The sequence below is a fragment of the Jaculus jaculus genome, chromosome 5 (assembly GCF_020740685.1).
Source record: "Jaculus jaculus isolate mJacJac1 chromosome 5, mJacJac1.mat.Y.cur, whole genome shotgun sequence".
Classification (NCBI taxonomy): domain Eukaryota; kingdom Metazoa; phylum Chordata; class Mammalia; order Rodentia; family Dipodidae; genus Jaculus; species Jaculus jaculus.
In genome coordinates, this window is record NC_059106.1 from 82,013,883 (window position 1) to 82,030,008 (window position 16,126).

The following is a 16,126-nucleotide window of genomic DNA, read 5'->3' on the forward strand; positions in this document are numbered from 1 at the left end:
TATGGTCTCACTTTAGCCCAGGCAGACCTAGAATTCACTATGTAGTCTCAGGTCTCAGGGTGGCCTCATGATGATCCTCCTACCTCTGCCTCCCAAGTGCTAGGATTAAAGGCATGTGTCACCACGCCCAGCTAGCTTGCATCTTATATTGTGAAATGGGGCCAAGTAAATTCCATGGCTTGAGTCCAAATTGATTCAGATGGTTCATGGAATGGGCCTGGTACCCAGCAACAAGCTACACCATAGCCTGCTCTGCACCACTCAGCTGTCAAAACAGCAGGGCAGGAGTGTCCTCCTCCTCCCCTTCACTGTTGAAGACAGCTTAAACACTGTAGTTAGCATGTCCTCGATAACATGCCCTGTATTCACTGAGGGAATCTGACTTAGTAATTACTATCTCTCTTCTGTTCTGGTGGCATTTCACTTGCTTATGGCCTGTTCTTGATGTTTTCTTGCCCAGAGCACTAAATTAAGAAATTTCTAAATGTGACGCCTGCAGCTCAGTAGCACAAATAAACTCCATTCCCCAGATGTGAACATGTGGCTGACATCTCTACCAGCCTTGTAAAAAGAGCAGAGAATCTGTCCCTTGTAGCTGCCTCCATGACATGTGAGAGCTGGGAGTTACAATGCCTGAACTCATAGTCTGAGGCAGCGGAGCCAAGAATCCAGATTCCAGGAAGGGGAGCAAATGTCAGAGCAGTGGAAAGCCAAGCAGCTCCTGGCTAGATAGCTTTATGTAGGTGTGACAACCACTATCTGAAGCGGCTGTGGCTCAGACCTTACATAGGAGAGGAGAAAAGTGATGCGATTCTGATCTTCCATGATGTGTTTCTCAGTGAGGACAAGGGGTACAGGTGCACAGAGATGACTAGTACCAGAAAGAGAGTCATGGCAGGGAGTGAGGGCTGGGTTACACACCCTGACTGAGCATCAGCCACGTGAGTGGTCTGGAGCAGGGCATGAACATGCAACAATGAACAGAGCTCAACTCATGGCATGCTGGTCAAATGTGTGCATAGTCACCATCTGTCCATTCACCCATCCATTCCAGCAGTCAGTGTTTGATGGGCACCTAACAAACACCTCCTATGTTTTCTAGGCACCAGAGAGGCCAAGATGGCCAAACCATGAAAGAATCCTGGCAAATTAGATATCTTATACTTGAAAAAAGCCCTGAATTAATTACTTCCGTTAAATCCAACAACAGGGATGGGGAGACAGCTCAGTGGGTGAAGTGTTTGCTGTGTGAGCCTGACAACCCAAGTTCAGATCCCCAGCACCCACAGAAAGTGGGATATGTAGCTCTGCTGTCTGTAATACCAGCTTGCCTACAGCAAAATGGGAGGTGGAGGCAAGAGCATCTAGAAGTTCCTGGTGAATGCAGCGACAAACCAGAAAGAGCCTGGCTTAAAACAAGATGGAAGGTAAGGAGCAACACTCCAGGTTGTTCCTGACCTTTGTACACATGTCATAGTACACATGTACCTGCATTCACACCCCCGACACTAAAACATTCTTACAATAACCACATGAAGTATTGTCTTCATTTCACAGATGAAACAGCTCAATGTGGTAAATTAGTTTTCCAAGATCACCAAAAAAAAAAAAAAAGTGGAAATCTGGGATTTGAGCTAAGTTTTGTCTGATTCTGAGCCTGTACCCCCAATATATTAATAATCACAATACAGTTAGTTATAGGATAGCAAGACAATTGGTTAAAAGAGTAAGAAGTTCAAAGGAAGCAAAGATAAAGAGAGTTCTGTGTAGGGAGGAAATGATCTTTGAGTTTCCAAGTAGACTAGCAAGGAAAGGGGATTTCATGCACAGCAAACACACATCTGCAAAGGCAGAGGGAAAGGAGTGACAGGAGTGACAGGAGTTGAAGTGAGAAAGACAGGAGACTAAGCACTGAAGGCTTTGCATGCCAGGTGGCACAGCATCTTTGTGGCTTAGTTGCTCTCTGAGAAGCCTTCCAAAAGCCTCCTGTCCTTTACACTCCTGTGGGGGCCTTCCTGTAGTAAACTACCTGTGCCTGCCAAATGCAAGCTCTCCTGTCTGTGCCCATTCGCCCCATACTGCCCAGGCTCCTGCAGGCAGTAACATGCACATAGATTCTATACATAACCTAAGGATAGAGGACCCAGGGGATCCCCCAAAATGCCCAAGAGTGAGAGAGGTGACTCCTCAAAATCAGACCCCAGCTCTCACTGGCTCCCTACCACAAAGCCCAGGCCTTTTCTTATTCTACTCACAGTTTAGAGTCCAGCTTCAAAAGGAAGCCCAGCCGATCATACTCTGAAAAAGAAAAGCAGAAAATGTCACTGAAGTCAAGCTACTGCTGTCACTAGCAGGGTGCATCTCCCAGACCCACCATGGGGACAGACAGCCCTTGGAAAAGAACTCAAGTGCTTCTGAGAATACAGCCAAATATATATGCCACACCAAATTTATGTCACAAAACATCTATTGAGCATCTATTATATGGGCTGGAGAGATGGCTTAGTAGTTAAGATGTATGCCTGAAAAGCCTATGGACCCAGGTTTGATTCTCCAGGTCCCATGTAAGCCAGATGCATATGGTGGCACATGCATCTAGAGTTCATATGCAGTGGCTCGAGGCTCAGGTGTGCCAATTCTCTCTCTCTCTTTCTCTAATGAAAAAATAAATAAAATATCTTTTAAAAATGTATTTTGTTAACAACCCAGTTCAATGCCAGATATTTTCCAGGTGTTCTATGCCAACCAGTCCTATGCTGATACAGAATTGTTTTTTAAAATACATTTATTTATTTATATGTTTACAAGGAGGGAGGAAGGGAAGGGAGAGAGAGAAATAAAGAGAGAGTATTGGTGTGCCACGGCATCTAGCCACTAAAAATGAACTCCAGATGCATGCCCACTTCGTACATCTGGCTTTACGTGGGTACTAAGGAATTGAACAGGACTGTCAGGCTTTGCAATCAGGCACTTCAACCACTGAGACATCTCTCTAGCCCCAGAACTGTTTTCCTTCATAAATGTAGTACTTGAAAGTGAAATTTGGTAAACCACACACTAGGTACTGGAGAAGAAAGAAGTCAGACATGACCTCAGCTCTGAGCACTGGCAGTGTCTGCTGAGTGAGCCAAGCTGACAGGGCAAAGCTGTAGTGGCTACAGGACCCTTAGACCCTCAGCAGCCACCCTCTGAGTGAGAGCCACAGAGAACTGAGACACAATGACATAAAGGGGAAACTGAATAAGATTTAAGAACAATTGGTAAGATGTTTGCAATAAATTTAAGTCTAACAATTTAGTAGTTTGTCTTGTTTTCAACTGAGGCTGAAGCAGTATTGCAAAACTGTATGGATCACAGACTTTAAAAAAAGACTCTGGTAGCTGGGCACAATGGCTCACTCAAGGTAGGAGGACTGCCATGAGTTTAAGGCCAGCCTGGGCTACAGAGTGAGTTCTAGATCAGTCTGAGCTAGAGTGAGACCCTGCCTCAAAAAAAAAAAAAAAAAAAAAAAAAAAAAACCAGAAGAAAGAGAGAAAAAAAGACAAAAACCCTGGGTACCAAAGGAGAAGTAAGTATATGGATCACTAAACTGGAGCGGGGAAAGGAGAATAGGAAAAGTGAGTGTCCTGCTCCGTGGGCCTGTTTCAGGATTAGGAATCTGTCTTCAAGATTTTCCACAGCTCAAACTAAACATAAAGCATGGATTTTGTGGTTCAGTGTCCACAAAATAAACCAGGAGAATCACAGCTATTTCATTTGAAGGAAATTTCCCATGACCTCAAAAATATTTCACACAAGGAAAATAAGGGAAATGCCATGGGATTGTTTCTTACACTGTTGCTCAAAGACTGCAGTGTGTCTGTGTCCATGTCTCTGCGTATGCATGTGTATGCATGCATGTGTGAGTACACAGAAAAAAAAGGTGGTCTACGATAGCAACTATCAGCTAGCCTGACTCCCTCTGAAGATAAAACAGAATGCTTTAATCCCAGCACCCGAGAGGCAGAGGTAGGAGGATCACCATGAGTTCAAGGCCGCCCTGAGACTTCATAGTGAATTCCAGGTCAGTCTGGGCTAGAGTGAGACCCTACCTTGAAAAACCAAAACCAAAACAAAACAAACAAAAAACCCAGAATGCTAAGACCAAAGGTTTGACTAGCAAAGTTCAAGGAGCAAGGCTCTCAAGGAACTCAGCCTTCAAGAAGCAATGAACAGGCGAGACAGGGAAGCTATCCACACGTACAAGCACTGAAGTCATTCCACAAGGCTATTAAGCCAGGCCCTTGGATTTTACAATCAGCTAGGTTGTGGTGAGAGAAAACATCTTAATATTGATAATATCAACTAGGACACAAAACTCAACAGGTTTGTCTCCCAAGAGAACTGCTCTGACACAGACAGATGAGGCTTCATATACCAAAAATTTATTAAAAGAAGCAGGAAAACTCTTTTTCTCTCTCCCTAAATAAATAAATATTTTAAAAATTGGTATAAAAAACAAAAAGGCAGCCGGGCATGGTGGTGCACGCCTTTAATCCCAGCACTTGGGAGGCAGAGGTAGGAGGATTGCTGTGAGTTCGAGGCCACCCTAGGACTACATAGTGAATTTCAGGTCAGCCTGGGCTAGAGTGAGACCCTACCTCAAAAAACAAAAACAAACAAACAAAAAACCAAAAAGGCTTCAATTATAAAACTAAATATATAACCTGATAAAAGAGTTACTTCCAGGGCTCAGCAGCTAAAAGCACTAGCTTGCAAAGCTTGACAGCTCAGGTTTAATTTCCTAGTACCCATGTAAAACTAGATACACAAAGTAGCACATGTATCTGCAGTTTCTTTGCAGTAGCAGGAGGCCCTGTCACACCCATACTCTCTCTCTTTATAAATAAAAATATTGTTTATAAAAGGAGTTACTTTCAAAGTTTTCTACTCTGTTTTTTTTCGAGGTAGGGAATCACTGTAGCCCAGGCTGACCTGGAATTCACTATGTAGTCTCAGGATGGCCTCAAACTCCGGGCAATCCACTTACCTCTGTCTCCTAAGTGCTGGGATTAAAGGCGTGCCTGGAAAAATTTTCTACTCTTATTGTGTCATCCCATGAAAAGGAAGTATTATCAGTGTGCCACATACTTGGTGACTGTCCCTCTGTGGTGGCACCCTGGGGGCAGCCATCCTGTTGCTCTTCCTCAGATCTGAACGCACATAATACACCAGCCTCCTTCCAGAAAAGAAAGAGAAAACCTTCCCTCTTGTTGCAAACCCAAACATCAGGGACCAAGCAAAAACATCACACAGGACTGGAGAGAGTGCTTAGTGGTTAAGGTACTTGCCTGAAAAGCCAAAGGACCCAGGTTCAATACCCCAGTCCCCATGTAAAGCCAGATACACAAAGTGGCACAAAGACCTAGCACACTCATTCTCTCTATATATTTATCTGCCTCTTTCTTTCTATCTCAAATAAAGAAAACAAATAAAATAACATAAATGGAAATGATGTAATATCCATGGTAGCTAACACCCTCATACCAATTATTGTAGGTGTATAACAAAATAAACCCTATCTGGGTATAGTGATACACACCTCTAATGTAATCTACTCAGGCTAAGGCAGGAAGATCAAATGCCTGAGACCAGCCTGGGCAACTAAAAGGAAGACCAACTCTCAAAATTTAAAGAGGAGGACTATGAAGATAAGTCAGCAGTTCCAGGTGACTGCTTGCAAAGCCTGGGGCTTGGGTTCAACGTTCAAGTCATCCATATAAGCCAAGCCCAAAAAGTGGTACCAGCAAGCTGGTATTTATTCATTTACAGTGGCAGAAGGCCCTGGTGCCCTCGTGTGCCCACCACTCTCCCCTCCCCTCCCACAATTTTAAGCCAGACATGATGGTGCATGCCTTTAATTCTAGCATTTGGGAGACTAAGGAAGGAGGATTGCAATGAGTTTGAGGCCAGTCTGACTTGAAAAAAAAAGAAAAACAAAGCAGTAAAAAGTAAAAAAAAAAAAAAAGGGCTGGAGAGATGGCTTAGCAGTTAAGCGCTTGCCTGTGAAGCCTAAGGACCCCAGTTCGAGGCTCGGTTCCCCAGGTCCCACGTTAGCCAGATGCACAAGGGGGCGCACGCGTCTGGAGTTCGTTTGCAGTGGCCGGAGGCCCTGGCGCGCCCATTCTCTCTCTCTCCCTCTAGCTGTCTTTCTCTCTGTGTCTGTCGCTCTCAAATAAATAAAATTTTTTTTAAAAAAAGTAAAAAAATTTTCAAAAGGTCTAGAGATAGAGTTCAATGGTAGAGTGCATGCCTAGTATGCATAAGACCCGAGTTCAATCCCCAATATGAGGGAAATGAAAGTAAAATGCTGTTGAAATATCTTTGTTTCAGTTTATTATCCCTTGTCACACATACTCCCTACAGATAACTATATAACTACAAAGATAGTTTATTTTCCAATGTTACCCTGAGCTTTCACACACACACACACACACACACACACACACACTGAACAAGATATGAGCACTTTCTACTAGTCACAGCTCTTGGCTGTCCTTCAGAACTCAACAGTAAGACCCTACTGCTGAACACAGTAAATACTTTGATCACAGGCAGAGAAATCAAGCTGAATCATGACAGGAGCCTCCACCCTGCTCTCACGGTGCTAGAGGGTGCTAGGTAGGCTTTGTGGGGTGATTTATCATCAGAAATCTTGCTCAGCTCTAGACATTGCATACTACACAACTGACCAGTCAGGCACGAAGTGCTCATTGATGCAATAGTGGTAAATCAGTAGAGAGGGCAACCAACTCTGCTGTGACTGAACTTGAGGCCCACTCCACAAGAGGGAATCCACATCTGGTAGTTTAAACCTTGAAAAACCAATAATAAATAAATAAATAATCAAACCTGGTCAAAAGCCTGAGGCTGGCGAAGTCATAGGCTTTACTGGGGAAACTACTGCTGTTGTTTTGCTAAATTGACATGATGTGTCTAGTAAGTTGCTTCTAAGTAATTATGTTTATACCTATAGATTAGTGCTGACATCAGCTATGGCCAGAGAAACTTCTTTTTACTGTGTGTAACAGTAATTGCAGAGACTTCTGTTGAATGCTCAGTCACAAATGGGACTATCTCACCCCCTTCAAGACACAGGGCTCTCTATCACCCCCTTCAAGACTCAGGGTACAGTGCAAAAGAGGAGGCAGAAAGAATGCAAGAGCCAGAGGAAGTAGAGTGAAGAGGAACACTGTCTTCACAGCCTAACTTTGACATTGAACTTGATCTTGCAGCAGTTGTGATTACAGGCAAAAGCCTGCACAAGAATGAGCCTGTCAACATGTTGTCATGGGGGGAGGTTCCAGGAGGCCCCACTCTTCCCTGAGGACTCCTAATGAACACCCGTTCCAATCTATAAGCAGTTAATAGTCACTGGGAAGGAAGAGGTATTTTTACAAATTGACCCTAAAGAAACTCACTGGGTCACCAAAAAAAATAAAGACATAGAAGTCAAAGGGGGACAGGTTGGGAAGAGGGAAGGGAGGGAACAAGAGAGATAATGGGGGAAATATGATAAAATGACTATTCAATATATAAAAATGCCATAGTTAAACTTATTGTTATGCATAATTAACATATGCTAATAAAAGTAAGTGAATTTTATAAAAGAACACTTAGCATTTCTGGCTTCCCCACCCAGACCATGCTGCATGGAGATCAGACCCAGGGCCTTGCACATGTTAGACAAGCAGGCTACCACTGAGTAACACTTTGCATTTCTAAAGAATGTCCCTTTCCATGGCCATGATGGCCCATCCATTTGTGTGTCTTTCTTAGAGACACAAGTATCAGACCATTCCCATCATTTGTTAGGAAGAGTTAACAGTCAGCCTCAAGGTCATAGAAGTACAGTCCATGGCAATGGAAGGAATCCTGTTGAAGAACAGCTTCCATCAAGGCAGGCCCAGAGTTACCTCATCTTTTTGTTGTTGTTGTTTATTTTTACTTGTTTATTTGAGAGCAACAGACACAGAGAGAAAGAGGCAGACAGAGGGAGAGAGAGAGAATGGGCGTGCCAGCCACCGCAAATGAACTCCAGATGCATGTGCCCCCTTGTGCATCTGGCTAATGTGGGTCCTGGGGAATCGAGCCTTGAACCAGGGTCCTTAGGCTTCATAGGCAAGCGCTTAACCGCTAAGCCATCTCTCCAGCCCTGAATCATTTTTTAAAAAAATTTATGTATTTATTTGAGAGAGAGAGAGAGAGGTGGAGGCAGATACAGGGAGAGAGAACAGGCATACCAGGGCCTCCAGCCATTGCAAACAAAGTCTACACACATGCACCACCTTGTGTATCTGGCTTTATGTGGGTACTGGGGAATCGAACCTGGATCCTCTGGCTTTGTTGGCAAGTGCCTTAACCACTAAGCCATCTTTCCAGCCCCCATGATTTTTTTAAAAAAAGGTAAAGTTCCTCAATCTATAAACACAGTAGGTCAAAGGAAAAAAAAAAAAATCTAACGATAATGTGTATGATCCAAAGCATGCATGTGGGCAGGATTCAGCCAGCAGGCTAACTGGAAGCAAGGAGCCCAAGACTGGCAGCCAGGAGGGCTGGGGCTGCACACACCAGATGCTCAGGAAATATTTACTGTCTGTTTTTTATCGGGGTTACTTGGTCATAACAGTCATAATATAAATAAATTAATATGATCAGAAGATTTCAGTCAAGCTTCCAAACTGACCAATGTCATGTATGAAGTAAGATGCTTGCTTAGTCTAAGATGCAGAATTTCAAAGGAAACGTTATATAATTCTAAAGACCTTCCTCACATCCAATATAAAAGAAATTGCCACAGATGAAAAGAGGATTTGAGAAATCACTTTGGGGAGAGCTGTATTATGAACCTCCTATCTCTGAAAGGGCAGAATGTGTACGTAGTCTTTTACTTCAGATTGGAAAGAAAAACTTACATGGTCGCCAAGGCATGGGGACACAGTGGGCTTCCCAGTTGAGAAGCGTAAGGACATGGTGAGATGGGCTGGCAGGCTGTAGGACAGAGATACGTGGGAACTCTCAGAATACCCTACAGAGATGCATGAATTAGCTACAGTGAGACTGTTTTAGTTCCTTCCCGAAACATCTGCCTGTCAGTGACCTTGGGATGACTCAGAAAGCATCATGGTACTGGGAAGAAGGGACAGGAGTGCTCAGTACTACAATATCTTTATCACACCTTCCAAGGCTCAGGGTCCATTGTGGAAGAAGTGGCAGAAAGAATGTAAGAGCCAAAGGAAGAGAGGACTCCTTACAACGTGCTCCCCCCAGACACAAAATGGCCTGGATATCCATGACTTCACAGTGCCTGACACTACCTACACAAGACCATCTTAACAGGAAGAAAAGATCATGATATCAAAATAAAAGAGAAACTGATTGAGAGGGGGAGGGCATATGATGGAGAGTGGAGTTTCAAAGGGGAAAGTGGGGGGGAGGGAGGGCATTACCATGGGATATTGTTTACAATCATGGAAGTTTTGTTAATTAAAAAAAAAAATCAAAAGCCGGGCGTGGTGGCACACGCCTTTAATCCCAGCACTCAGGAGGCAGAGGTAGGAGGATCGCCGTGAGTTCAAGGCCACCCTGAGATGACAGAGTTAATTCCAGGTCAGCCTGTACCAGAGTGAGACCCTACCTTGAAAAAAAAAAAAAATCTACCCGTAAGGCTGGCAAACAGGAGGGTCCTCAGCTGTCAGAAGCAGGGACAGATACCCAGTGGCAAGGCTGGAGAGCAATTCCCAGGAAGAACAGGGGTCAGCAAAATGCCTGCAAGAGCAACCCCAAGAGTCAGCTTGAAACACACGCCAGATCCAGAGCATAAAAACACTATCCCAAGTTTTTTCTGTTCCCCTCTCTTCCTCTATAGCTATCCCAGGGAAGTGAAACGGGTCAGCAAGAAACTAGGTATTTGGGGCAGGAAGAGCAAAGACAGCAGGGCTCCTTCCCCGAGTTAGACACCTGCAGGTCTTAAGGCCTAACGTGAGGAGAGGAAATAACTGTGTGAATGAATTAAAAGTTACAAGTAACTGTGAAAAAGTGTCAGGAGTGCTCAGTACTGCAATATCTATCACACCTTCCAAGGCTCAGGGTCTATTGCAGAAGAAGTGGCAGAAAGAATGTAAGAGCCAAAGGGAGGGTAGGACTCCTTACAACGTGCTCCTGCAGACACAAAATGGCCTGCATATCCACGACCTCACCGTGCCTGACACTACCTACACAAGACCATCACAAGAGGAGGAAAAGATCATGACATCAAAACAAAAGAGAAACTGATTGAGAGGGGGAGGCGATATGATGGAGAGTGGAGTTTCAAAGGGGAAAGTGAGGAGAGAGAGGGCATTACCATGGGATATTGTTTATAATCATGGAAGTTGTTAATAAAAAAAATTTTTTTAAGTTACAAGTAGCTGTTATGAAATCATGAGTGCTGTAACTCTGGACTTGTGATTCAAAGTGATCACGAATTAAAAAAAAACTCATTATCAGGTTCTGTGCATGTATATAATGTATTTTGATCATATTCCCCTCCTACTACCTTCTTATCCTCCTGTCCCCCTTCCACTGAACCTCTTCTTCCCAACTAGTTCCTCTTCTACTTTGATGCTTTCTCCCCTCCTCCACTATCCATGACAAAATACTGATGGGCCCAATATTGTGCAGGTAACTACAATCTCCGTGAGGTCATGAGTGCAATGGACATGACATGTCCAGAAGACAGCATTCCAAAGCATTCCCCGCCATCTTCTGGCTCTTACAATCGTTCTGTCTCTTCTTCTGCAATGTTCCCTAAGGCTCGGAGGGGGGGACTTTTTTTTTTAATCACCTCAGAGATATCAAGAGTGTCACTGGACTTCCCACACTGAAAACAATTTCAGGGATGGAAAGAGTCTGAACGAAGGTGACCTCTGCAATTATCCTGACTGTCCTGCATGTTCTAATACATTGGCCAGATTGCATAGGAAATGGACATTTACATGATTAATTTGTTTTTACTGAATCCAGAGCCTCACACATACTAAACTAGACCAGCATTCTCCCACTGAGCTGCAGCTTGAGCCCAGTGGAATGATTTCATGGTGCACATAACCAAGCTGTGGGAAGGGGTGAGTGTAGCAGGCTCCAAGGACTGCCAAAACTGACAGGATGCCAGCCTCTCTCAGTGGCTTTACTCTTCCTCACCAGCCTTTTCCACAACTTTGCAACATGGCTACCAGCAACTGTACATCTTGAGCACAGTCACAGAAAGGGATTGCAAATCATCCCCTCTGCTCTGGACCCCAAATCCCTGGCCTTGCTTGCTCTTGTTCTCCTCTCAGATATGAAGGGAGGTGATGGCTGAAAATCACAAAAGCCCACCACACCCATAGTGAGCAGGAGCATGCTCCAGAGGAAAAGCACACTCTTGAAATGAAGGCCCTTCGGAATGGTAGGAACAAGCTTGGGGAAAAATGACAAGTAGCTGAATCTCCCAGGAAGAATGGGCCTCCAGCCTCATTCTGACTCCTCAATGCTCCTCCCAGAAACCTCCTATTTTAATCCATCTCACAGTGCCCCCTGGACTTGCTGCTCTCACCACCTGGCTGGCTCCAGGCTATCTGCCTGGGGTAGAGAAGGGAGTGTCTATAATGTGACCTACTGTGGTTTCCATCATCTTTCTTGTGTTTGGGTTTATGGTGTACCTTGGATCTGTGAGTTCTAATCAAATATGAAAAAATGACTTATTATATATTCAAATATTTCCTACCCTCCCCTCTTTTTCTGTTACAGATATGAGACTGCCTAAAGTCCTACAGCTCAATGATGCTGTGTCCTTCATTTTCAGTGATCTTCCATTTCGTTTTAGACAGTTTCAATTGATATATTTTCTATTACTATACCTTTCTTCTACTATTTCTAATTTGCTGATGATCCATCTAGCACATTTTTCATCACATACATGGTATATTTCATCTCTTGGAGTCCATGGAAAGGTATGGAAGGAGTCCAAAGGAAAGGCTTCCTTAGTGTCCCATTTCTTTCCTTAATGGCCCCATGCTTGTCTTCCTTCTTCAACATATGGGCTCTTGTGTCGTCCCTGTCTACTAATGCCAACATTCATGTCACCTCTAGGTATATCTCTACTGACTGGTTTTTCTCCTCACTCTGGGTTATACTTCATTAGCTGTCTGGTACTATCTGATTGGTTACCAGCCATGTGAATTTTTCACCTTGTTAGGGCATGGTATTTGGGTATTCCTCATTTTGGGCATAATGAAATTATTAGAAATGTCCTTTCAAGGCTTGCTTCTGAATTTTATAGATTTAGAAACAAAAGTGACCTTTAACCTTTAGCATTGTCAGTAATTTTGGCTCATTACTAAGGCAAGCCTTTGGAATACCCTATGATCCCAAGTCCTATATATGTGACCTCTAGGTACAGGTACAACCCTGCCTGCCTCCTTCTGTGATTCTTTCCTCAGCTTCCTGTGGTTTCCACATCTGTATCTACCCATCAGCTGAGCAGTGCAGGGGACCTGCTACACACCCCAGAGCTCTCCTGTGGGCAGGCCTCTCCTCTCAGGTAATCTTCCCAATAATTCTATCTGCCTTGAGCTCCCCGGGTTCTCAACTGCTTCTTCACCTTAGGAAGAGTCTAAGGTCCTATCTGGGCTCTTTGCCCCTGTATTATGTCCTGGAACTGTCTCTAGGGGCCTAGCTTGTGATTACAGAGCTGCCTTCACTGACTGCCTTTCTTTTAGAAACCAGCAACCTGGCTACCTCTTTTTCTGTTTTTGTTTTTTGAGGTAGAGTCTCACTCTAGCCCAGGCTGACCTGGGATTCACTGTGTAGTCTCAAGGTGACTCACTACCTCTTGCTCAAAGTTTGAAGAAATATTTTTCCACATATTTTGTCTGGTTTTCCTTCATTTCTCCTCTTCCCTCACTTTCCCCATATGCAGTCTAGATTTTACTTTACTCAACATTCAAGTTCATTGCTCCCAAACCAAATCTCTGATGACCTCCAGACTATTCTCCCCCTCCCGCTGGTCATTCTCACCATAATATCCAACATCTTACACAGAAGATGCTCACATAGCTCATCTGTATCACCACATACATACCAGAAACTAGTCCTCTTCCTCCCTGTATTTCCAACTTTCACAAATGGCAACATGCAACATCATTCATCCAGCTAGGCTTCAAACCCAAGAGGAGTCCTTGAATCCCACTTCCCTTATTTCATTCAGTTAATTTGACTACGTCTTCGTGTCCTTTTATTATTACTGTTTAAGTCCATCTCCTAAAGAGATCTCAAATCCATTTACTTCCTCCAGCTTTTTGTTTGTTTGTTTGTTTGCTTTTGTTTTTCAAAGTGTGGTCTCACTCTAGTCTAGGCTGGCCTGGAATTCATTAAGTAGCGGCCTTGAACTCATGATGATCCTCCTACCTCTGCCTCCCAAGTGCTGGGATTAAAGGCGTGTGCCACCATGCCCGGCTCCCTCCAACTTTTAGCTCCACTGATCACTTAGGTTCTATTAACAGCCTTCTATTGGATCTTCCTGCCTCCTACCTTGTTCTCTAGTAGCTTCATTGTGCTGTAACCAGAACTTGTTTTCTGTAAGATAAATTCCTAAGAATACATCCCCTCTGTATTGGTGGTGTTTTTTGAGGTAGGGTTCACTCTAGCCCAGGCTGACCTAGAATTTACTATGTGGTCTCAGGGTGGCCTCACACTCACATCTGTCCTCCTACCTCAGCCTCCCAAGTGCGGGGATTAAAGGCGTGCACCACCACCCCAGCTCATCCCCACTTTTCAGGTCTTTGCATGGACTCCTTTTTGCTAGTCAATCCCAATGCTTAGTTTATAAATCTTTTATGATCTGGCGTATAGTGACCATTGCTACTTCATTTTTTAAAAATATTTGGGCTGGAGAGATGGCTTAGCAGTTAAGGCATTTGCAGCAAAGCCAAAGGATCCCGGTTCAACTCTCCAGAACCCACATAAGCCAGATGCACAAGGAACACATGCATCTGCAGTTCATTTGCAGTGGCTGGAGGCCCCAGTGTACCCATTCTCTCTCTCTCTTTGCCTCTTTCTCTCTCTCATATAAATAAAATATATTAAAATATTTATTTAATGTTTTTAAAAATATTTTATTTTTATGTATTATTAGAGAGAGAGAATGGGCGTACCAGGGCCTCCAACTGCTGCAAATGCACTCCAGACGCATGCTCTACCATATACATCTGGCTTAAGTGGGTTATGGGGAACTGAACCTGGGTCTGTTGTCTTCAAAGGCAAGTAACTGCTAAGCCATCTCTCCAGCCCCCTACTTCATTTGTTAATTCCCTGCATTACCTCCCCCACCCCATATTCTACGCTAAAGATGGAATGAACTATTTGATCTGCCTTACTGTCTCCAGGCTCTTCCTTTCCCCATCTCCCTTTCATATTGGTTACATTCTCTCTCTCCTCCTCTCTCCCCCTCCTCCAGGGTTTCTGTATGTTACTCATGCTAACCCAAATACCTAGTTTCAAGCAATCCTCCTACCTCAGCCTCTGGAGAAGCTGGGACTACAGGTACACACCACCATGGCCAGCTCATCCTTCATTTCTAAATCCAGACCTTATTACTGAACTACCATCATTGCTTTGCCCTTGTTTTCATTGCTGTGTAGAATATGCAGCCATTTCTTTTATTTTTTTATTTTTTTTTTTTTTTTTTTTTTTTTTTGGTTTTTCGAGGTAGGGTCTCACTCTGGCCCAGACTGACCTGGAATTCACTAGGAGTCTCAGGGTAGCCTTGAACTCACGGCGATCCTCCTACCTCTGCCTCCTGAGTGCTGGGATTAAAGGCGTGCGCCACCACGCCTGGTTTTATGCAGCCATTTCTTAATCTTTTTATTTTTTTCTTCTTGAGATAGGGCTTCATTATGTAGCCAGTCTGGTCTTGAATTTGAGATCCTCTGACTCAGCCTCCAAGCACTGGGATTACACGCATGAGCCACCAGACCTAGTGGTGGCTATCTTCTTAGCACTACAGCCCGTCATTATAGGATTCCTCTCTAATGACCTCATTTCCATCACTGACCATAACCACTCACTCATCCTTTCAGATACAGCCATCAAAACTAAATTTAGGGCTGGAGAGATGGCTCAGCAGTTAAGCAAACAGTGCTTCCTTGAAAAGCTTGATGGCCTGGGTTCAATTCCCCAGTACCCAACTAATGCCAGTGGCTTATGTATCTGGTGTTCATCTGCAATGGCAGGAGGTTCCAGCATGCTCATTCTGTCTCTCTGTTTGCAAATATCTATCTCCTAAATTTAAAAGACATTGTCATACAACAAGGAACTCTATGATGTGGCCCTTCCCTACCCTACAAGCCCTGCCTTTGTCTCTGTGCTGTGTTCAGGCCATTTGGGCTTTCTTTCAGCTCTTCTGGGAGAGCAGGGTCATGACAGGTAGCCCAGGCTGAGCTTGTACTTGTGTTCCTCCTGCCTCAGCTTCTCAAGTGCTGTGGTTCCAGACACGCACCACCACACCCAGATTTTAGTTCTTTGAGTAAATCTTTTCTTACAGGCTGTGTCTCTTATCTGAAATGTATCCTCACTTCTTTATTTGGTTCATTTGTGATTATTTTCAGCCCCTACTTCAATGTCCTCTCTCAGCAGGGCATTCCTTGCCATTCTGTCTTGAGCATGCCCTCCTTTGATATTTGACATGGTGTACTTTCCCTTTGTACTTTGTAATTTCACTCTCAGATCATCTGGCTGTTGTCGCTCCTCTGCTAGTCTAGAAGTTCCATTATAGCACTCCTGGTTTTCTTCACAACGGCCCTGCTGGCATGTGAAGTGAATGCGGAGGGAAAAACACTTCTCTGTCTGTCTAGCCTGTGAACCTCTGTGCTGCCTGCCATCTGTGCTCCCCACAGATGTGCACAACTTCTTGCAAGTCTGCCTTCTCTGCTCAGGAGCCTCTCGTGCAAAGCTATTGCTTTCATGCTGCTTTACACTCAGGTCCCTGGAGTTTCCTTCAGGAGCCTGCTCTTCTTCCAGGCACACAGTGGGATTATCAGTGGGATGTGTACCCAGGTGTATAAGCACC

General features: G+C 44.2%; 1 protein-coding gene across 5 annotated transcripts in view; it reads right to left on the bottom strand.

Moving 5' to 3' along the window:
• St3gal3 (ST3 beta-galactoside alpha-2,3-sialyltransferase 3) overlaps positions 1 to 16,126 on the bottom strand; it is a 250,952-nt gene that overhangs the window by 108,152 nt on the left and 126,674 nt on the right. For all 5 annotated transcript variants that reach the window (XM_045150483.1, XM_045150486.1, XM_045150485.1 and 2 more), the window contains one exon: positions 2,256 to 2,298. In XM_045150483.1, coding sequence (XP_045006418.1) covers positions 2,256 to 2,298 — 43 coding nt within the window. The remainder of the gene's footprint in view (positions 1 to 2,255; positions 2,299 to 16,126) is intronic.